A 24,251-nucleotide genomic window follows, 5' to 3' on the forward strand; every position below is an offset into this window, starting at 1 on the left:
CTAAGCAATTTGAAGAAAAAGACCGAACATGTGTAGATTCAGTCCAGACGGTTCTCATATTTCCTAATTTTTCCGAGGTCGTCATTTAGGAACGTGGTGGGTAGCCAAAAACGTAATATGTTGACGATTTGTCACCTAGCGTAAAATGTTACGCTTTGGGAGTGAGAACGTGTTGGATTTAGTTACCTGGATGATTGAGCATGCATCAAGAAACTTTTCTCCCCTTCTTACACATTGAACTCTTTTCTACAAGGTGTGTAGGAGAAAGTAGGGGGAAACTCGGTTGCATGAAGGAATTTGGAGGAACACTGAAACAATGCTACACATGCCATGGATTCTCTAACAGTTCACAATCCACCAGATATACGTTTAATCTGAGATAAGGAAAAAAAGATCTAAGACAAATGACACACAGCTAAAACCAAAAAGGTGAAATATAGAGTTAAAAATATTTAACATATCAATACTTTTTTGTTGTGCTTGCTTAACAAAGAAAAAGCTGACACCAGGAAAATATTTTTTTAAATAAGCTTCTGTGGTGACTAAGCTATTTTCAAAATGGAGCCACAAACAGACATTCTACACATTTGATAATTAATTTTATTGATCTATTTCTTCATGAAATAATAATACAAAACAAAGGACTGAAAGTTTCTCTACCCAAGCTGGTAAAATTAGTTAACTCAGTGAAAGCATTCTCCTGTTCACTTGACATTTTACATGCATAATTATTCAAAAATGTCTTCCAGTCTATTTGTCTTTGCGTGCTCTCAATAATCAACACTACATTGGTGTCTAGTAAAGTCCCTGCCTATTCTAAAAATTCTGCCTCCCCCCCCTTAAAAAAAAAACAAAAAAAACAAGTTAGACCCTTCTCTTATTAGCAGTTACAGACCAATTTCAAAATTACCATTAATTGCTAGGATTTTAGAAAAGGTTGCGGCTAAGCAGCTTTTCAGGTTTTTAATCGGGAAACCAGCATGAAGGAAGTAAGACAGCGCAATGAGGAAGACGGAAACAATGCTACACATGCCATAGATTCTCCAACAGTTCACAATCCACCAGATATACGTTTAATCTGAGATAAGGAAAAAACGACAAATGACACACAGCTAAAAGCAGACAAACGGCCAACAAGGGGAAATATGAAGTCACTTAAAAATATTTAACATGTCTATAGCTTTTTGTTGTAACTTGCTTAACAATGAAAAATCTGACACCAGGAAAAGATTTAAAAAATAAGCTTCTGTGGTGACTATTTTCAAACTGGAGTCACAAACAGACTTTCTACACATTTGATAATTAATTTTATTGATTATTTCTTTGTTAAATAACTATACAATAACACAGGACTGACAGTCTTTTCAGTCAGTTACTGGGATTTAAATATAAGAAAAAATGTATATTAAATTATTCCTATTGCCAAGTAGCACAATGAAATAGGACAAAACATCCACAGCAGTGTCCAACCAGCAGTTAGTAACCCAAGGTGGGGTTTTCCAAACATGACTGCCAGGTGGTCTGTGAAGCTGAGACTCTTCAAGAACATATTCTCCACACTTTACCGTTCTAATTTACTGTCATACATAAAAGCGTCAACACCTTTTAAAAACATTTTGTTAGTTTTGCTAAACAGCACTCTGGGTGATAGTTTGCATTTACATAACTCAAACTGGTTATCGTCATTTATGCTTCAAAATCCATAAGATGTTTTTTGATGTTTTCCCTAATAAAAGTTACATCCCCTGAATCATAGTTGTTATTCACCTCTGGCTCTCTTCTACATTGTATCTTTATCCTGTCTTCCTTCTCTCACACCAACCAATCACAGCAGATGGCCCCGCCCCTCCCTGAGCCTGGTTCTGCAGGAGGTTTGCCAATTATCTATGAAGCCCACATCGTTTCTGGGACACCACTCAGACAGCCAGCAATGGTTCTGTTGGAGGTTTCTTCCTGTTAAAAGGGAGTTTTTCCTTCCCACTGTCGCCAAAGTGGTTGCTCATTGTTGGGTTTTTCTCTGTATCTATGAAGCGCCCTGAGGCGACTTTTGTTGTGATGTGGCGCTATATAAATAAAATTGAATTGAATTGAATTGAATAGAAGCTCATGGCTCTCCAACGGGAGATTGAGAGACCATTGACGGACATTTAGATCGACTGTAAAATTGACATGCAGTTGTTCGCACTAAAGGAAACCACCATCATTTCATGCAGCTACCATATTGGCGCCAGCTGTGGTCTCAAGGCTGGACAACAAAATTTCTCCCTGATAACAGACTGTGTTTAGACTGTTCCTTCCCATCCTACGCACCCTCATCCTGGATTCCAAACGCCTTCGAACGCTTATCTCCAAGACCGAGGTCAGACGGTGGGTCTGGGCCCAGCGCTGGATTAATAGCTGCAGGGCAGGATGGCTGTGTCTACATCGGCTCACCCCCTTACCCACCCCAGTTGCTTGTCATGTGGTTTATGGTGTTGTGATGTGGAGATGTATGTGCTCTCTGTGCAGAGGAGTTGTTTTTGTTTTCTGTTCTCGTGCTGACCTGCAACAAGGAGGCGAGAATGAGTAGAGGTCTCGTTTTTTCCCCTCCTCCACTTGCCGATTGTATTGTACATTTCATTGTTTTTCCAGGTGTAAACTTTGCATGTGACAAATAAAAGGCTCGATCGATTGATGTCACTTAAAAAAGGTTTCTTTTTCACCATTCAAGCTCCCCACGCTTTTCAGGTTTTCAATCGGGAAAACAGCATGAAGGAAGTAAGACAAGGAAATAAGGAACACTGACAAAATATACACATGCCATAGATTCTCTAACACTTCATAATCCATGAGATATACCTTTGAACTGAGATGAGGAAGGACAGATCTAAGACAAGGGACGCACAGCTAAAAGCAGGCAAACTGCCAACAAGGTAAAATATATAAAGTTACTTAAAAATATTTAACATACCAACAGTATTTTGTTGTGCTTGCTTAACAAGGAAACAGCTGACACCAGGAAATGATTTAAAAAAATCATTTCCTGGTTGATTTAAAAAACCTCTAACCAGATTCTTACTCTGGATGGCATTACCTTGGCCTCCAGTAACACTGTGAGGAACCTTGGAGTCATTTTTGACCAGGATATGTCCTTCAACGCACATATTAAACAAATATGTAAGACTGCGTTCTTCCATTTGTGCAACATCTCTAAAATTAGAAATATCCTGTCTCAGAGTGATGCTGAAAAACGAGTTCACGCATTTATTACTTCCAGGCTGGACGACTGTAATTTATTATTATCAGGATGTCCTAAAATCTCCCTGAAAAGCCTTCAGTTAATCCAAAATGCTGCAGCAAGAGTACTGACAGGGACTAGAAAGAGAGAGCAGATTTCTCCTGTTTTGGCTTCCTGTTAAATCCAGAATTCAAAATCCTGCTCCTCACATACAAGGTCTTAAATAATCAGGCCCCATCTTATCTTAATGACCTTGTAGTACCATATCACCCTATTAGAGCACTTCGCTCCCGCTCTGCAGGCCTACTTGTTGTTCCTATTCAATTCAATTCAATTCAATTTTATTTATATAGCGCCAAATCACAACAAATGTCGCCTCAAGGCGCTTCATAGATACAGAGAAAAGCCCAACAATCATATGACCCCCTATGAGCAAGCACTTTGGCGACAGTGGGAAGGAAAAACTCCCTTTTAACAGAGTATTTAAAAGTAGAATGGGAGGGAGAGCCTTCAGTTTTCAGGTCCCTCTTCTGTGGAACCAGCTTCCAGTTTGGATTAGGGAGACAGACACTATCTCTACTTTTAAGATTCAAACCTTCCTTTTTGCTAAAGCATATAGTTAGGGCTGGACCAGGTGACCCTGAATCCTCCCTTAGTTATGCTGCAATAGATGTAGGCTGCCGGGGGATTCCCATGATGCATTGAGTTTTTCCTTTCCAGTCACCTTTCTCACTCACTATGTGTTAACAGACCTCTCTGTATTGAATCATATCTGTTATTAGGTTTCCCCAACCAATTAATATTAGTCTCTCTTTTACAGCATTTCTTTATCCTGTCCTCTAGTGATGTGTCGGTCGCGAACGAAACGGCTCTTAGAGCCAACTCTTTGAAGTGAACGACACGAGCCGTGGGTTTTTTCTTTTTGTTTTTCTTTCTCTCTCTCTCTCTCTCTCTCTCTCGCACTTTTTCCCGCTTCACTCCGCACGCAAGCCTTGTGCTTTGCGCTGGGAAGAGGGGGGAGGGGCGGTAGTCACGCTCGCAGTAGCGCAGGAACAGAGCGGGAGGGAGAGAGAGAGAGAGCCAGGGACAACAACGTCACATTAGAAAGGTATAGTAATCATCCACAACTATTTTCAGTTGCAGATGATAAATGATTCAGAAAGTTTATTCATGCGGGCCCATATGACAGAGAATGTGCATCTTATTTTTGTTTTCATATATTAATTTATATTTAATTGTGTTGTAGTTTGCAGTGTTTTGTGTTGTTTAGCTTTAAATTTGTTTAAAAGGAAAAAGCTGAAAATTTAAATAGTTAAAAGTTGAAATGTAAATAGTTTTTGTATTATATGATTTATTTATTACATTTTATGTGGAGTGAATAAATAAAAGTATATTTATGGTGGCCCCTCGAGACAAAGCACGTACAAAAAAGCACAGATGTACTCCAGGATGCTGGGTGCAGTGTTGAGCTTTTGTTTCCTAGTGGCTACACAAGCCAGGAAGTACCAACGACCGGATTTGGTGTGTGGTAGTAACAGGTAAATGAACCTTTTTTTTTTTTTTTAATTATTTGAATATATATATGAGTGCTTGTGTACAAATATACAAACAATACACACATGCTTTCAATTGTGTAATTTAAGTGATCTAGGTAGCTCTGTTTTGGAAGTTCAGTTAAGGCTAGAAATGTGTTTTGGAGTTTGTACGTGCTTTGTCTCTAGGGGCCACCGTATATATTTATATATAAACATATATAAATAAAACCACTTTTTTTTATCAGTAATTCCTTTTGTGCATAATTTTATATTGTTGTTAATAATAAATTAATTTAAGCAACCTGAAGTTGGGTTGGGAGCCAAAAGAGCCGGCTCTCTAAAGAGCCAGAAATCCCATCACTACTGTCTTTCTTCTCTCTTCACCCCAACCGGTCGCAGCAGATGGCCCCGCCCCTCCCTGAGTCTGGTTCTGCAGGTTTCTTCTTGTGAAAAGGAAGTTTTTCCTTCATACTATCGCCATAGTGCTTGCTCATGATTGTTGGGTTTTTCTCTGTATCTATTATTGTACGATCTACTGTACAATATAAAGCGCTTTGAGGCGACTATTGTTGTGATTTGGCACCATATGAATAAAATTGAATTGAATTTCTTCGTAAAATAACTATACAAAAACACAGGACTGACAGTCTTTTCAGTTACTGGGATTTAAATATAAGAAAAAAAATATATTAAATTATTCCTATTGTCTGTATTGTTCTTTAAAAGCTGCAAATACAAAATCATTAATCCTGTTGTTTAACCGAGATACTTAAAAAAAACCAAAAAAAAAAAAACAAGTTAGACCCTTCTCTTATTAGCAGTTACAGACTTTCAAAATTTCAAAATTACCGTTAATTGCTAGGATTTTAGAAAAGGTTGCGGCTAAGCAGCTTTTCAGGTTTTTAATCAGGAAACCAGCATGAAGGAAGAAAGACAGCGCAATGAGGAAGACTGAAACAATGCTACACATGCCATAGATTCTCCAACAGTTCACAATCCACCAGATATACGTTTAATCTGAGATAAGGAAAAGAAAGAAACGACAAACGACAAACAGCTAAAAGCAGACAAACGGACAACAAGGGGAAATATGAAGTCACTTAAAAATATTTAACATATCTATAGCTTTTTGTTGTAACTTGCTTAACAATGAAAAATCTGACACCAGGAAAAGATTTAAAAAAATAAGCTTCTGTGGTGACTATTTTCAAACTGGAGTCACAAACAGACTTTCTACACATTTGATAATTGATTTCATTGATTATTTCTTCGTAAAATAACTATACAAAAACACAGGACTGACAGTCTTTTCAGTCAGTTACTGGGATTTAAATATAAGTAAAAATATATATTAAATTATTCCTATTGTCTGTATTATTCCTTAAAAGCTGCAAATACAAAATCATTCATCCTGTTGTTTAACTGCACTGCTCATTAAAACCCAACATGCAGATTTGTTGGAGGTGTTTTCTGTCCATGTGGTCTTCTAACATCATCACCAAGTCATCTACAAATATAAAATAGTTATGGCTTTAATTAAATGACCCACATTTATTGTCTCAACTGTAGAAAACTATCACACACTGCCTCCCTGTGGTTACAATTCAAAACTACATGACAAACTGGCTTAATGAAATTAATGTTATTTTAACTGGATTTGAAGAAAACAGCTGCCTCCTCTTATGAGGTATATGTTCATACCATCCTCTTTACCTCTTTGTGTTCCTCCTGTAGCCTTCTTTGTGAGGGCTGCCATCAAGGGCGTAGATTTGGTTTTGGCATTGGTGGGGACGGATGATCCAACCACCGAACCCTGCCCTGTTTCTTATTTTCCCTTTTTGTCTTTGCTTCTTGATAAAAAAAGGAGAAATATACTTGCCTACATATGTTATTCTACGTGCTTTTAAACCATTTAAAATTACAATTCATAGTTTTATATGTGAATTATATAATGTTAAGTTACTATTAAACAAATGACTGACTAAGTATTTTAGGCTTTAGTTTACTTCAATCACAATCCATATAAATCAGGTATCATACAAAAATAAAAATAGCTTAAAATACAGTCATGACAATAAAAGAATATGACTTCAAGGACTTAACAACATTACACATTAGCACTAATGGAACACTGAATGACCTGGTGGTTTTTGTCCATAAAACTACTCATCTAAGATGACCACAAAGTAACAGATCTCTCAGCAACATTATGCAACATTTTAGGCACTATTGCCCCGATCAAGTCAGTGAGCTGGGATGTTTTACTCTAAACATGAACTGTTACAGCAACAGACATGGACTACATGTCCCACACAACAACTCAATGTCCACTATGTGAAGCAGCCAAACACATGCCTTCTCCTCTCATTAACTGAGATAAACTGCTGACATATTTGTTTTACATCTATACTGTCCAGTCTCTCCTGGTGGACATTGCAACACGTTATTCATGGTTACATACAATTTTAGACTGATGTGGGCCAAAGCCTAAAACGATGTGCCGGGAGTTTGCTGTTCTCCCCGGTTCAGATATTTGAAGTTTACACAGCTACATTCTCGCCTGAAATTTTTTAAAAGTTTATTTTGCAACCCAGAAAGAGTAATAAGAGGGGCACTGAAATTCAGGATTGTCCAAGAAAAAACGGGAGTGTTGGCATGTATGTCCTAGCATAGCCTGTAACGTTATTATGATGGACAGATTTTATGAGTGAACTTGACTTTAAGTGACTTACAGGTTTCTTTGAAAAATACTTTCTTATATCCAGGTTCTTCCTCTTTGCTGCCGTCCTCCTCTCCTCCTCGCAGCGCAGGTTTGCCGCTGCTAAAACTAAACAGAGCTTCCTGAAAGGCACAGCCAATCACATTGCCCATATTTGTCACATGATATAGGACTCCAGTAGAGAACGTAATTTAACTCTTTCTGCTCCGCTGGGTGAACGAGACGCTGACAGATCGCTTTTTTTTTTTCTTTACTTGAAGAGATCAAATTATTGGTGGGGACATGTCCCTTCCGTCCATGCCAAATCTACGCCCTTGATATTAATTAATAATATTATATTATCTAATATTCATGTTGCAAAATGTAAGTAACAAACAATGAAACAAAAAACAAATAAACAAACAAAACTAATATCTTTAGTCTTCCGTGAGACCATAAAACAGGCCATCTCAGCAACATCACCCTAAACAAATTTGCCAAAATAACTTACAAATAAAATCCTAGGTTTTTTTTTTCAAGTCTGTTGTAAAATAAAATTAACTGTCAAAAATTTGCACTGAAGACAATTTTGTTGTTGCAATAGTTTCTGGGAGTACTGGACCCCACTTTGCCTTCATTTAACCTGCCACAGATTTAGCAGGCTGCTAAAAAGCTTCCCCTGAGATTTTGGTCCATATCGACATGTCAGCATCACACAGTTACTGGAGATTTGTTGGCTTTACATCCATGATATTAATCTTCTGTTTTATAATATGCTACAGTGTAAGTTGGTACCAAGAGGCCCAAAGTGAAGTAAATATCCACAACACCAGAGTTTTTATCGTTTGTGTTTTCAAATGACTGTTTTTAGTATTTCTTGCTCAAAAGTGTTTGGTTTAATTCGTTTAGTTTAATTTGTAAATACTTTATGTCAAAAGTACAAATTACAATAAAAATACAGAACTTTTTGAAAGTAGTTACACTCTTGTTGGCATGAAGAGTCTCAGTAAACACATTCATCAATGCCTCATCAGACCAGCTCATAAAAGAAATTAACCAATATTACAAATACTGAAAATGGAGATATTTCTTCCATGTTTTTATTTTTTATTTTTCAGTTTTCCAAGGTCACATAATCGTTTTTAGATTTTATTTCAATTTTTAGTTAACCAAAGGCTTTTGTTTTTACATCTAGTTTTAATTTTGTATTTAGTTTTAGCTAACTATAATAACCGTGCCCTACAGCCTTACACCCCCACCACCAGCCAGAACTGCAGATACAGGGCACGATGGATGCACATGCATGGATCCATGCTATCTGTTTTACACTTCCATATGTGTTGTGTTTAGAGATGCTCTTCTGCACACCTTGGTTATACAAATTTACCTTTCAAGCACATCTCAAGGATGCTGTTGCAGTGCAGTGTTTTTAATTTCCTATCATCAAGTTGCAGTATACAAACCAAAGGTTCTGTTTGGTTTTGCTCTTTATTTGCAAAAGAAAAACACAAAGTCCAACTAGTGCCGATGCAAAAATGAGCAAATCTGTGTATATTTTTAAAAAACCTCAACTTATCTGTTAACAGCATGTTAAGGATACATTTTTCTCACATACACACACAGTTGAATAGTATCATAGATGGTTCACATAAATTATTTTACTTATACTGGCTCTAACATTAAGTATACAACATATTTCTGTATTAGTAAACTGTGTACATGACTAAAGATGATATCCGATCTCGGACAGCTAGATAAAGATGTCCACTGTCCTCTCTTCTTCTTTTTCTCGTTCTGTAAAGAGGCGGTGTGTATTATGATTAAAGTACATAGCGTCTGAGAGTGTATGACATTGGGAGAGCATGGTATCTTTTTACCTAATGCAGCATTGATGGATCCAGCCTCTTCATCTCCCTCTGGACCCAATCATCGTCTGGATTGGCACACACAGGTTTGGACTTCTTTTTCATCTGAAACCTACACATGTGAGTATCATTATTTAAAGTTCTCAAGCTTATTTTAGAAGTTCACAAACTTCATTAAATGTCGATCACGCACTTCCTAAATTGGGTTTTTCTTTTTCCGTCAGTCTGTGCTTATTAATTATGCTGGAATTTAACAGTGCGGGAAAACAAAATCAGTCAGAAGTGAAGGATCTTACACTGTATACTCACAAAACAGCTGAGATGTTGCAGGCAGTGTTCGGCTCCTGCATAGTGTAGCCGACGATGTTTCTCTTCTTTTTTATGTCGTTAACATAGCCGAGGCAGCACTTGCCATACGAGCCTGGAGAGAAAGTTAGAGAGTAACGGAGAAATAAACCACCCCGCTTGGAAATGTTGTGGACGTCTGCCAGTCAGTGGTGTCCAGTATTATTCCCACATCCCCTCACTAAAAAAACGACAGGTTTTCAGGAACAAAGACAAAGGAATGAGGCTTCAGGAACTGTGGTTACCCAAGATGTGGCATAAAAAGAACCACCGGGTCCACCAAAAGATGGGTGCATATTTTTAGTCAGATTTTTAGAAGATACTGTGGAGAGCTACATGGTTACATTTCTGTGAATTCTGTTAAAAATAGATATTTAAGTGGAAATGTCACAGTTGAGATCTGCATCCAGTCTATTCTGTTTGACTTACCTTGTGCCAGACTCAGGTACGTGCAGATGAAGAGAAGAATGAAAACAAAAGCATGAAACTTCATCGCTGCTGCTGCTGCTGCTGCTGCTGTTGTTCTTGTTGTTTTGCTCATTGCACAGAAACACTAAGAGATTAAATAAAAGAGCAAAGTCAAGCAGAAAGGTGGAGGCAGAATAAATCACACCCACTGCTTTGCAGATGTTGGGCAAATATACAGTTTTTTCCAAAGCAAATCCCTCCCACTGTGTTCTTTCATAAGAGCACAGAGGGAGGCATTGTTCTCATTTCTTTAGTTCAATCTAAAACATCCCAAAGGTGCCCTCAACAACTTTGATGCAAGCTACAACAACTACAGCAGATACAAAGTAACTGAAGGTCACGTCATTAAGAAATCAGAGAAAACATCCGTCAATGATTTGGCACAGGAACGTGGCACAGGATGTGAATATTAATGATACCAATAGTGTGATACTTTGTTTCCATCCGCTGAGTTCAGTATGTAGCCCACTATATTGTGCTAAATAAATTATTTTTGGGGAAATCAAAAAATATGCTAAATATTGTACTATACTAAATGAAAAATGATCACCTGTGAATAAAAATATACACAAAATGTATAATTTGTGTTTTCTATCATGTCTGGTTCTGAAGAATCAACATGCTGGTTTAAAGCTTATAAAAATCCCACAAACTCTTTTTGCTTTAGCTGCTTTGTTTCCATTTTTATTTGTAAATCTTTCAATACATCACTGCATCTATTTTCCATTTTACAAGCAGAATGTAAAGAAATGATGGTGGTTCAACACTGTCGCACAGACCATGTGGGAAATGTGAACATGTTTAATTGCTGTGAAGTTGTTGGCTTATGTGAACCATCTAGTGTTCTCTTAATTACTTTTAAAAAAATCCTGAACAATACACATTTTTTCACTGACACTAATAATAAAAATATTTAATGTTTAATATTTTTGTTTCAAATTTCATTATCAGTTACACCCAGAAAAATAAAAATAAACATTTTACTTAAGTCCTTAAATTTAAATAATTATATAAACATTGTATTTGGGGGGTTCAGACAGTTATTTACATATTAGATATTATAAGCTTATAATTGCTGTATACACTACAAAGCCATCACCTTATGTTATCTAACAGGTAAAGAGTTTTTGAGCTTGAACAGATTCTTATTTTGTAACAAATATGTGACAGAATACAAAGAAATAAACTTCAAAAGAAGAATAAAAACAAAGAAATGCTATCGTTGGTATATGTCGCTTGTTTCCTGTCTTCCTTCTCTCACCCCAACCGGTCGCAGCAGATGGCCGCCCCTCCCTGAGCCTGGTTCTGCCGGAGGTTTCTTCCTGTTAAAAGGGAGTTTTTCCTTCCCACTGTCGCCAAAGTGCTTGCTCATAGGGGGTCATATGATTGTTGGGCTTTTCTCTGTATCTATAAAGCGCCTTGAGGCGACATTTGTTGTGATTTGGCGCTATATAAATAAAATTGAATTGAATTGAATTGAATTGTTTCTAGCCTGGAAACAGAGAAAACGTACTTTTAACAGTATTTTTAGGTCGTGATTGTAACTCGTGTTTTTCTTTCTCCGTTGCTGCAGTCGGTCGGTCTCATTGGTCCAGTTCTCATAGCAGACAAAGCCGGTCATTGACCCAGAGCCACAGATCAAGAGCACAGCTGTAGCACAGTCCCAGCCAGACGTGGGATGTGTTGGTGTTCTTGGCTGCCTCCTTCACCACTTCCTGCTGTTCCAGCTTTGTGATGGAGACCAGGTCAAACATGCACTCTGCATTATTTTAAGGCCTCATGCTATTATTTTTCTTTCTTTAATCAAAGGTTTTTGTTTCTCTTTGTATGTTGTTTTTTTAATCAAAAATTGTTACTTGCTCGGGATAAGTATTACTAGAAATCTTGTATCTTTGTCAGATTATGGAAAGTTTATATAAGCATACAAATGCTGTGGTATATTTTACTCTACAGTACGTATCACTTTTAAACTTATTTAGGAATAAAGCAAAAACAAACAAAGCAAAACAGCTTCTAACACATTAGCTTTGAGGACAAAATGTTGCCTTGGTCCCTGATGTATCCCACCCACTAACAGGCTCTATGATGAAGAGATAATCAGTGAAATTCACCTTACATTTTATGCCTGATCAACTTAAATGATTGTTATGTGTCATCTGTTTCTTGTATTGGCACATTTTAACTCATGGCTGCTGCACTGCTTTTAAAACCAGTCACAGAGAACAGATGAAGTTAAACTTCTCTTCATCATCTTTCTTGAACCACTTATGTTCTCCTCCTGTCTCCATGGCTACAGCCAGGTTGCAATGTCCAGTGTCTGTCTCATTGGCCCAGTTCTGATAGCAGGCAAGCTGGTCATCGACCCAGAACCACAGATCGAGAGCGCAGCTGTAGCGCAGTCCCAGCCAGACATACGCAGTGGTGGCGTTCTCGGCTTTCTCCTTCACCAATTCTTGCTGTTCACTGCTTGTGATGGAGACCAGGCCATCATGGTGCTTTCTGCAGTAAATTAAGGCGTCGTCCCAATTTTTGCTTTCATTGATCAGGATCCATTTTTCTGCCATGAAAGAACACATGATGTTTGTTTATAAGAACAGAAGACAACTCCATAGTAGTTTGTGTTATTTAGCTTGATGATGAAACTTATACCAGCGTTCCTCATGTCCTCTTCTTTCAGTGAGAATAAGAAAGATTCAAAAAGTTATCTTAACATTTATTCCTTCAGTAAGAAAACTGACAGAAACCAGATGTAAAAGCTGAATCTTTGCAAATCTCACCATCATAGCAGAAGAAAGGTTTTGTGTTGTTACAATCATCAGCGCTCCATTTTCCTTCTTTGTTTAATGCAATCATCGCACACTTCCTGGTGCCGCTGTCAGTTTTAGACAGCTCTACAGGCAACTCATGCACACTTTCCCAGTGTCTGTAAGAATAATTACTCCCATCTGACCACCTCCAGGTGTCTCTGAACAGGCCGATCCACGACGGTGGTTTATGAGATAATTTACTGACTGCTTCCTTTAACTGTTCTGCTCCACTGGCCAGGTCTGTGTGGTGCTGTCTGCAGTAGCTCTGAGCCTCACGCCACTTTTTTTCTGTGTCAATCAAATAGAGTGATTTGTTTTGTTCTGTGGAATAAAGAGAAAAAAGTGTCACAAGAAATGCACATTTTTTGATCTCAGACAATAGTTTGACCCTTTCATGAAAACTGGAAAATATTAACCTGGAATACTGAAAATTATGATCATTTCATTGTGCTGTATTGTAACAATTTTTAGTGTAAAAAGCTACTGTCAGTCTGTAAAATAAGATCAATAATTAGGCAAGTTTATTTGTATAGCACAATTCAACAACAAGGTGATTCAAAGTGCTTTACAGATATATTAGAAACTAGGGATGCAACGATACCAATTTTTTCAAACCGATAAGATACCGATACTTGGATCTGAGTACTTGCCGATACAGAGTACAAAAAACGATACTTCTACCACACACACACACACACACACACAAATGCAATTAATTGGAAGACAGGTTTTATTATATTCCCTGCCGATAAAAAATTTTATCTTAATAAAAATGACCACAAAAAAATTTCAAGTGAAAAATAAGCACTTCTGTTAAATTATTGCAGAGTCTCCACATTGTAATTTTACAAAATATCACTGAACTATTGGCACTGTCTCGAGCTTTCAGAATAATAAATAAACACTTCTGTTTGGAATAAAATAAATACAAATTAGGTTTGAGAATAAATTAAACTTTTAAATTATTGCAGAGTGTCCATATTATAAACAAACAAACAAAATAATTATTATTAAATAAATAATAAAATATAAAAAATTATAAAATAAATAATAAATAAAATAATAATTGGCCCCCTAGTGGCCAATCTAAAAAACTACAACAGAAATGACAAGCCACCCTCTGATTAATGAAATAAGTTGGTATCGGTTAACTTTTACGAGTATGAGTACACACACATTTTACAGTATCGGCCCCGATACCCGATACCAGTATCGGTATCGGTGCATCCCTATTAGAAACAAAAACAATGATTTAAAATTGATTAAAACAAGCTAACTAACTAACTAACAAACTAACAAACTAACAAACAAACAAACCAGTATATAAAATCAAAAATCAAAACAGATAAAATCAGTAGTTAAAATGTAAGTTTTGAAATTTAAGCTTAAAAGTGTGGATTTGGTGCTTTATTTAAATGCAGCTGAGAACAGGTGAGTCTTCAACCTGGATTTAAATAAACTGAGTGTTTCAGCTGATCTGAGGCTTTCTGGGAGTTTGTTCCACATATAAGGAGCATAAAAGCTGAATGCAGCTTCTCTGTGTCTGGTTCTGACTGTGGGAACTGATAAAAGACCGGATCCAGATGACCTGAAGGATCTGGAAGGTTCATACTGGGTCAGGAGGTCACTGATGTATTTTGGTCCTAAACCATTCAGACCTTATAGACCAGCAATTAATGACTAGCTCAATAATTCATACTGCATGTCGAAACAACCCACTAACAAAAAAATGCGACTTAAAACAAAGTCCAAAGCTGAAGTATGATTGTAAACATACTTTCATGTTTTCCTCTCTGTAACAACGTTAGGGGAATACCCACGGCTGTGACATCATGCTCAGGATGTCTTTGCTCTGTGTTTTATTCTTTCCCAGTTAAATTTACCCAATTTATTTCCTTTCTTATTCATAGTCTTTTATTTTAGGTCATGAGCAGCTTTCTAAGCATTTCACTGCATATCGTACTGTTTATGACTGTGTATGTGACAAATAAAATTTGAATTTGAATTTTATGTTATTTTTGTGTAATACCATTTGGCACCACAAGATGGTGCAGTAAATCAATGAAACATACAGTCTGCTCTGCTCTAAAAAAAGCAGTGCTTCTTTTCATATTCATTAGAGGTGAATTATATTTAAATATGAACAGTTATTTAATTAATTAATAAATGATTGACTTATTCTCACCATTATAGCAGACAAAAGCGTGATTGTTAGAACAGCCAACATCCACCAGCCCATCAGGGCTTTTAATCCGTCCACAGTTCTCAAGATGCTCAGCTCTATCATTAGGTTCCCCTACTTTCCATTTCATCTCTTCATCATGGAACTCCACTCCTGGCAGAGACCAGTGCCACTTCCTGTTTTCTCTTCCTGAGATGCTGTACAGCCCAATCCAGGCGTGATTCTCTGTAGAATCTATGTACAGAGTCTCCATATATGTCACGTCAGGCACTGTGGCCAGGTCTTTATATCCTTCTCTACAGTAGCTCTGAGCTTCGTCCCATGTTTTAGGCTCTTTAATAAAATAGTACTTATAGCGCTGGCATGAAAACAAGGAACACTGACCTAAAAAGAAAAAAACAAATATACACCTTGATAAATGTACAAACGTAATGATGTCAGAGAAGTCGTTAAGAAAGTTAAATCAGGAGGGAAGACATCACAGAAAGAAAACAACACATGCCTAAAACAAGTAGTTTCAATGCTTTTAGTGATTACACAGTAACAGTGCACTAATCTGAAGTGAATTATTTTGTGGTTTTTCCAGTAAAATTATCTACTTACTAGGGGTGGGGAAAAAAATGGATACTGTGTAGTATCGTGATATTTTGTTTGCTAATAATGTATGGATACAGGGACAGCAGAAATCGATACTTTGTTACAAAAAAGGTTTTTGTGCTCTGACTTCAGAGCATGTTGATCCTTTTTCTGAGCAAGAATCCTGACATTCCTTCACTGTCCAAATGTGACAGTTTACTTATTTTAATTTAAGACATGTTTTATTTTAATTAGGTTTAAAACTTTTTTATTTAATGTAAAATTATATTTTGTTTTAATTTACTTTCAAATTCTTCAGTTGCTGAAGGGGCTGCATAGTTTTCATAAACTGCATAGTTCAGAATAGCTATAATTGTACCAGATGGTTGCGTTCAGTTAAGTTGGACTAGACTGTAATACAAACCGTTCAGTTTGTCAACAATAAAACTGAAATGAGAGAAAGACTGAGTGTGAGACTTTGATATTAGAGAAAATTAATATTGATAAAGTTTACCTTTATGTACAGAATCTGAATATCGCAAAATATTTTAAAAAATTGCAATAATATCGTATCGTGCGTTAAGTATCGTGATAATATCATATTGTGGGATGTATGGTGATTCCCACCTCTACTACTTACCCATTAGAATGAGCAGAAAAGGTCTCCAGTGCATCTTTGCTCTGTTTGATAGACCCAGTATTTCAGTGTGTGGTTTTTAGAAGTGGAGAAAAGACAATTGTCAAAGTTAATATGGTTTCACCGCTTTGTCTAAGAAAGCTCAATAGAAGGATGGATAGAAATAACAAAGGCAGAAATGTGCAGATGATAAAAATTCAACTAAACAAGGAAAATAAACAAGAAGCTGAGACTTTTTGTTTTGTTTTGCATTATGAAATTGCAATTTCACAGCTTGAAGCAGCCATTTCAACACAAACTGTTTTACTGCAGGACTATTTTATCACTGCCTTATATTGCCACTATTGTTTCTGTCATTATAGCCACCCCCTGTGACAGCAAACAAGAATAAAACATGGGATCTACATTTAATATGTGAATAGACATTAATATCAATCTCTAAAGAAATCAATTTTAACCTCTATTCTGAGCCAATAATGTCAAATTACACTACAAAGTTTCTACTTAGGATTGATTGATATGTTTATTGATTAGCATTCAAATATCTCAGTGAAGACAGAACAAAGATTTACCACAAAGCAAGAAAGCATGAGACAAGGCTAATCAAAAGGTATTGGCTGAAGCATTTGCTTATTACGCCAACCCTTTTAACAAAAGATCTTTTAGCATGCAGCTCCTGTACACAGGGCTCGAAGCAAATAATAAAATTCAATTCAATTCAATTTCATTTATATAGCGCCAAATCACAACAAATGTCGCCTCAAGGCGCTTCATAGATACAGAGAAAAGCCCAACAATCATATGACCCCCTATGAGCAAGCACTTTGGCGACAGTGGGAAGGAAAAACTCCCTTTTAACAGGAAGAAACCTCCGGCAGAACCAGGCTCAGGGAGGGGCGGCCATCTGCTGCGACCGGTTGGGGTGAGAGAAGGCAAACAAAGCAAAAACAAAACAAACAAACAAACAAACAAGAAAAAACACCACCACCTTAGTAACTACATCAAAGCAAAAGAATCAAGAGGTTTTCTGTTTTTTTTTTTTTTGTTTTTTTTTTTGCTCTTTTCATTCTTGATATATATTTTTTTCTAATACTCTATTTTTAAACATATTTTTAAACAAGGAAAATGAACTACACCTTTTTAAATCACTGTCATAACTATTCCACAGGTTAACTCCTCTAACAGAAACACATCTCTGCTTTATATTTGTCCTTATCTTGTTTTTTTTTAAAGAAATCTGTTCCCCTTAAGTCATATTGACTCTCTCTGACTTTGAACAGCTTCTGAGTACTGGGGCAAAGCAAGCTATTTTGTGCTTTATACATTATCTGTGCCATTTTATATTCAACTAAATCACAATACTTACGTCAGGTTGTTCCTCTGTCCCTGCTTCACTCTGATCTGTTCTTATTCTGGGTCATTGAATGAAACATTCAGCTCTAACAAGAGGATTCTGTTTCATGTATTTGAACATTCAAAACAGAAGTCAGTCATTCACAATCTAATCTAGATGAAGCCATGGAAACAGGAAAGACGACAGGCCGATCTTAAATTCAAAACCGGACCAGGAAATGTGGAGCTATTGCACATTTAAAAAACAAAAACATTTCAATAAATTCAAATTATCTGTCACCATAATGCATAATGCTACTCTAAAGACGCAGCATTTGACATCTGCTTTCTATCAGTGTACTTTATGAAGATGAACTGAAACTTTTATTCCCACAAATCCCTTTTTTCCTATTTAAAAAGCACACACAGCTGGTGGATGTGAGCCACCTGAGCCAGTGATAATACTCAAGTGTGTGACTATCTGAGCTAGCAGCTCGGTCAGGCCTCTTCCGGGGCGCAGAGGGCCCTCGAGCCCCCGGCCTCTGTGCCTGCAGCTCGGTTCACTCTGGCACAGCTGGCTGCCGGCGGAGCCGGCGGGCACGCCGGTGCAGCCCCCTCTAGCTTCTGCCCGGTGGCTACTGGGTGACCCCTCGTCTGGGGATCCTCAGCCCTTCCCATGAAGGTGGCACGGATGCCACGGTGGTCCTCCTTGGGCTCTCGCACTCTGGGGCCTCTGGATGTCTGGGGCCTGGATCTCCTCCATGCCTGCTTCATGCCCTGGGGGCGGGGCTATGGCTCTCTACATCCTCTTGCAGACCATTACATGGGGAAACCATTTGAATACAAGTGCGCCGATCCACACAGGTGTGCACATGGGTGTTCACTGTTCGTAGACTTAAATCACACCTTTCTTGGCTGCTACTTCAAAGCACATTGTGCGCTGTCTGTCCTGCGTGCTGCACAACAACAACATTCAATATTTAGTATTTACTGCTGTTTACACTTAGCTAGATTAATGCGATGGTGTTGTGTATAGTATGTTGCATTGTTTTGGTTTTTTTTGCTTGTTTTCTCGTCTTTTTCTCTCAACAAGTGATCCAGGAGATATTTTTTTCCCCCCTTTCTCACTGTCCCTCTCCCCTTCTGTTTTTCTTTTCCTTCCTCTTTCTTTCTCCCTTTCCTATCCCTCACTCATGTCTGTCCCGTCTGTAACAACTGAAAATAAAATAAATAATAAAAACAAAGGTCGATCAAATGGACCAATACGGCAATGCCATGATGATCCATTTGGCAAAATAAATCCATTGGGTATCCTTGTTGGTCTTCAGACAACAATTCTGACGGCTAAAGAACCAAATGGGACAGACAAAAAAAAAAAAAAAAGTGTGTGACTATCTGTGATGTGTCAAATTCTAGTAGATTTATACCAAAGTTTGCAGTGATCAGTAAATGTAATTGTGGCGGAGGTGTGGTCCCTGGATCAGCTGCAGGGGACGGGTGGTGCCAGGGAGGTTGGTGGGTCAGGTGGGGATGATTTATGATGAGGTTTTCCCCTTTTTCAGTGATGTCGCAGACCGGAGATGGAGGAGGAGGGTGCAGCTGACTGCAGAACTGCCTGCCGTGGGTGCTGAGAGTGAAAGTGTCCCTGAGTGATTAATAAACCCATAAATGTGAAGGTGCTGGCTCCCAGTCCTTTACAGTTGTTTACAAATCCTCTTTATAGCAAATGAAAAAGAAACCAAGTGTTTATTCTATCACTTACCTTGAATAAGCGGGACAGGAGATCAGCCACAAAGGCTGACACATCCCACATCGATGGAGACAACACTGAAACATGACTGTAGAAAAATGTGGTCCACACCGAACAGTCATTAAAAACATACAAACAGAATTATATTAAGGTTCGTAACTTCATCATGCACATATTGTTATTAGACTTTGTTGGTTCTCGCTGGATGAAACTGGATGCAAAGAAGATTAAAACCTCGTTGTGACTGCCTGGGTCGCTGCAGTTTTTCACGTTGGTTCAAACACAAAGTGTCACAAGGAAAAACGCTCATTCTTATCAATGTTATATAGATCAATATTTAAGTATAATTTCCCAATAATACACATCTTATGTGTAGTGAGGTGTTTTATACTAGTGTGGTCATCCTGTAATAAATATCTAACAGTGTTCAAAGAAGTAAACTGAAAAAGGAGAATAAACACAAAAGAAAAGTTATTATTGTTTGTAGTCTGGAAAAATGCAACAATGTTGCATTTTTCCAGACTTGCTAGAAATAAAAGGTCTCCTCTTAACTCCTCTTCATCTGTTTTCTTGGACCACTCGTCTTCTCCTGCTTGCTTCTACAGACAAACTGTCCAGTCTCTGTCTCATTGGTCCAATTATCATAGCAGAGAAGCTGATCACTGACCCAGAACCAGAGATCAAGAGCACAGCTGTAGCACAGTCCCAGCCAGATGTGTTGGTGTTCTTGGCTGCCTCCGTCACCAGTTCCTGCTGTTCCATGTTCATGATGGAGACCAGGTCAAAGGTGCACTCTGCAGTAGTTTCAGGCCTCATCCCGTTATTTGCTTTCTTTGATCAGGATCAACATTTCTGCCATGAGTAAACACAGATGTTTGGTTGAATCTGAGGACATCGGGCTTCAGTAATGTGAGGCGAAACAAAACAGGGCAAAAAAATAAACAAACAGAAGAAAAAAGTACGAGTTAGGCTTTATGTTTTCCCCCATATCATCTTTACTTTTCTTACTTTACTTCATTGCTTTGCTTTCTTCATTTCAATATGAGCTTTTAGAGCTTTTTTAGGCACTAGAATGTTGATCAGTATTAATTAAGTAAGAATGCTTATTTAGAAATCTCACCATCATAGCAAAAGAAAGGTTTTGTGTTGTTACAATCATCAGCGCTCCATTTTCCTTCTTTGTTTAATGCAGTCATTGCACATTTCGTAGTGCCGCTGTCAGTTTTAGACAGCTCTTCTTCAACTCATGCACACTTTCCCAGTGTCTGTAAGAACGGTCACTCCCATTCGACCGCCTCTGGGTGTTTTTGAATGATAACTAATAAGTAAAAAGTTATATCAAAACTAAGAGAGTGAAAATAGTGAGTGAAGAGGAAATACTCAAGTAAAACCCTGATCTAATTGATCACCAATCTAATCCAAGAGGTGCTGTGATGCAAAGAGCTGCCGAGTACAAACCAGCTTCAGGATGAAGGAGTGCATTGCCAGAGGATGGAGGTGGCAGACAACAGGATGGCTGAGGGAAGGAAAACACAGGCTGAGTAAATCTTTCTATAAACAAAACCAGCCAGCACTAACTGTGGTTCGCTGAATACTTGGCAAAGAGTCGTGGTGAGCACTGCTCATCAGTGCTGGCAGCTCAGTTGGCAGCAGGTGTGGAGACACACAGGAATGCAGCGACTCCACCCAGAAGGTGGAAATGACGACTCTGTGGAAAAACCCAAGCACTCACCCGGACCATGACAGTTTCATGTTAGCACTACTGGCAGCACTTTCTCTGGTTTATAAAATATAGTCTGTTTTGAGGAAGAACAGTAAAGAAAGCATGGAAATGTACAGACTTTACTATTGTTACTTCAAGTTTTAGGAATATCTGCCTCCATTCACTGTAAAAAACAAAAAAAGGCTTAAAATAAACATTTTTATAAAAGAAAATGGTAAAAACATTCAGACCTGGACATTGGTCTTCATTCGTCTTTGATTCTGTCTCCCCTTTGTGGGCTAAGGAAGAATTTACTGCTGGAACAGGAGGACTGTAATCTGCATTTGAACATTAAATAATAAGTCTGAATTCCATTACATCCTTCAACATCTAATTTACATAATGTCATGTAAGCAGAAGAGACAAGAGGCCAAACAGACGCTCTGCTCCTCAATCCAAACTGCTCAACCCAACTCTGTTCCTCTGATATTCCTCTTCCTAATCGTGTCCTTTCTGGTCACTCTCAGCAAACATCTCAACATCTTGAGCTCTGCCTCCTTCAGGTTTGGCTCCTGTCCTTCTGTGGAGTGCACATTTTCAAGCCTCAACGCTTTTTAAGTGTTTTGACTACCACCATGCTGGTTTTGCTGGAGCCACAGAGTACTGCATTTGTTTGTGGGTAGAGTGCTAAGCTATCAGCTAATGCTTTGTTATTATGAAGCTACATCCACGATCTGTACAAGTGCAACAGAAACAGACAATAAAATACAGTATAAGCCACCAAATCTACTGTTATCTATTGTTAGCTAGTTTATTGTGATGGTGTTTTTATTATGTTGCTCTTTGTTGTTTCTTTTCTCTTCTGGTTTTTTATCTCCATACAGGTGATCCAGGTGTTTTGTTTGTTTTTCTTTGTTTTTCTTCCCCCCTTTCTCACCGTCTCTTCTCCCCTCTATTTTGCTTTCTCTCCCTCTCTTTCTTTCATTCTTTCTCCCTGTCCCATCCCCCAGTCATGTCTGTCCCGTCTTTAAAAAGCAAAAATAAAATAAATACATAATTATAATAAAGGTCAATCAAATGGACCAATATGGCAAGGCCATGATGATCCACTTGGTAAAGTAAATCCACTTGGCATCTTTCTTGGCCTTCAGACAACAATTCTGATGGCTATGTCTTTATCCCGTCTTCCTTCTCTCACCCCAACCAATAACAGCAGATGGCCCCGCCCCTCCCTGAGCCTGGTTCTGCTGGAGGTTTCTTCCTGTTAAAAGGGAGTTTTTCCTTCCCACTGTCGCCAAAGTGCTGCTCATAGGGAGTCATATGATGGTTGGGTTTTTCTCTGTATCTATGAAGCGCCTTAAGGCGACTTTTGTTGTGATTTGGCGCTATATAAATAAAATTGAATTGAATTAAAGATCCAGGCAAAAAAAACAAACAAAAAACAAACAAACAGAAAAACAAAAACTCAAGAAAGACAATCATAAAATCAAAACAGGAACCAAGACTCAAAAATATTAGTTCTGTATTTCTCAAAATTCTATTTAAGATACCATTTTGTATAAAATCCTGTGAAAGTTATTATCACCAAAATTAAACTGACTAAATAAATAAACTTTTTAAATCTAGTAAAGGAGTAAGGTATACTGCAAGTGAGAAGTAAGTGTCCAAAGTTTTTATCAGTTACATGAAATTGCCAAACTGAAGCCTTATTTTCCTCCTAAAGACCTAGAAAAACTCATTCATGTGTCCATCACCTCTAGACTGCACGTCTCTCTATTTAAACAGCCATCTATCTCTCCAGCGCCTGCAGTTAGTCTAACACTTGTCTTTTAACAGGTGTTAGTATGTATGAACACATTACTCAGACTTTACACTGTACATTATCGTACTGATTTCAAGTCGTTTGGTGCCGGGACGCGAGAGTTGAGGCTCAGGTGTGAAATGTCTGGTTTTCAGGGTTTTTATTGGTTTTCAGTGTTATTTTGTTATCGCTTTTATCGTTAACTCAGTTTTCCTGGGTCTTTTCACGTGTGTTATGAATAAATCTTCTTTTTTTCGGTACCGGTACTAGTTTTATTTTGTTGTATTTATCCGCGACACCTTAAAGGCCGGTCCATGAAAATATTGTCGGGCATAAACCGGTCCGTGGCGCAAAAAAGGTTGGGGACCGCTGCTTTAGAGCATTCAGAGGGCGTGCTCAACATTTACAACGAGCTGCACCTCTGGGCAACACTTTTGCCATCTGTCACATTAAACAAATGTCCCAACCTTTTCTTTTTTATAAAACGTATAGTTGTTGGGCTGACTCGACGAACCCTGAACCATCCTTTAGTTGTTCTGCTGTAGGTTCGCGCTGCTTGTTGACTTCCCATGATGCACTGAAAATGTCGTCCCCTCTTTTCTCTCCCAGTGCGTTTATTCACACCACCACTGCACGACAATGTTTGTCTGCTGCCACAGTCTGCGTTTTATCCAAAATCTCTCTAAGCGGTCCTTTTCTCTCGTCTCTCACTTCTAAACTGGTCAAGCTGGATGCTGAGCCTGGAACAGCTAAAGGTCCTTCCTGTTAAAATCGAGTTCCTCCTTCCCACCAAGTGCTGTGCTTAAAGGTTCGTTTGATCATTTGGCTCGTCTATTTCATATTGTAGGGTCTTTACAATATAAAAAGCCAAAGGAAAACTTTATTGAATTTCTTATTGAATTTAAGTAATATTATTAAAAATATTTAGAAAAAGGGAAAATTCACAATTCTTAAGTCTTTTTTGACTGAACCTTTACCCATTTCCAGACATTCATTTTTAACATCTGCTGGTGATACTCAAAATGTACTTACATCATCACATGAGCTCAGTTTTAATGCAAAACTGGATTAAGGTTGAGTGTGTGGAAAATGTGAGTCGTTTTTGTGGAAAAACATATCAAATAACGATCTTATAGAAAACAAGAAAACTGCAAAGACATGTGTGCAGTTTGAAAAATTGCACATAAACGTCAGTCAGTGTTTGGCAGTCAAACTAAGCAGAATGAAGGCTAAAAAACCTAAAAGAAATCTTTAAAAGAGAGATCAGATGTTTAAATAATTTTGGCAGATAAACTTTTTTTTTTTTTTTTTAAAGCTAATACATTCTGGTTTCAAT

At 37.8% G+C, this 24,251-nt stretch overlaps 2 protein-coding genes across 3 annotated transcripts; both read right to left on the minus strand.

Moving 5' to 3' along the window:
- Window positions 1–8,919: 8,919 nt before the first annotated feature.
- Window positions 8,920–10,248, minus strand: LOC146499807 (C-C motif chemokine 20-like). Its single transcript, XM_085138602.1, has 4 exons — window positions 10,090–10,248; window positions 9,625–9,736; window positions 9,328–9,427; window positions 8,920–9,244 (listed from the first exon to the last, which is right to left on the minus strand). Exons 1-3 carry the CDS (start codon window positions 10,199–10,201, stop codon window positions 9,328–9,330), a joined length of 324 nt encoding a protein of 107 aa, XP_084994728.1. The 5' UTR covers window positions 10,202–10,248; the 3' UTR covers window positions 8,920–9,244.
- A 1,367-nt stretch (window positions 10,249–11,615) lies between these two features.
- Window positions 11,616–17,977, minus strand: LOC146499808 (macrophage mannose receptor 1-like). 2 transcript variants are annotated; one of them, XM_085138585.1, is made up of 5 exons: window positions 17,697–17,977; window positions 16,334–16,374; window positions 15,121–15,501; window positions 12,906–13,256; window positions 11,616–12,685 (listed from the first exon to the last, which is right to left on the minus strand). In XM_085138585.1, the coding sequence occupies exons 2-5, from the start codon at window positions 16,365–16,367 to the stop codon at window positions 12,342–12,344; spliced, it is 1,110 nt and encodes a 369-aa protein (XP_084994711.1). In that variant the 5' UTR covers window positions 16,368–16,374; window positions 17,697–17,977; the 3' UTR covers window positions 11,616–12,341. The 2 variants fall into 2 exon arrangements, with proteins under 2 accessions (XP_084994711.1, XP_084994712.1); XM_085138586.1 differs by lacking the exon at window positions 17,697–17,977 and having other exon boundaries at window positions 16,334–16,831.
- Between the last annotated feature and the right edge of the window lie 6,274 nt (window positions 17,978–24,251).

The sequence above is a fragment of the Neolamprologus multifasciatus genome, chromosome 17 (assembly GCF_963576455.1).
Source record: "Neolamprologus multifasciatus chromosome 17, fNeoMul1.2, whole genome shotgun sequence".
Classification (NCBI taxonomy): Eukaryota; Metazoa; Chordata; class Actinopteri; order Cichliformes; family Cichlidae; genus Neolamprologus; species Neolamprologus multifasciatus.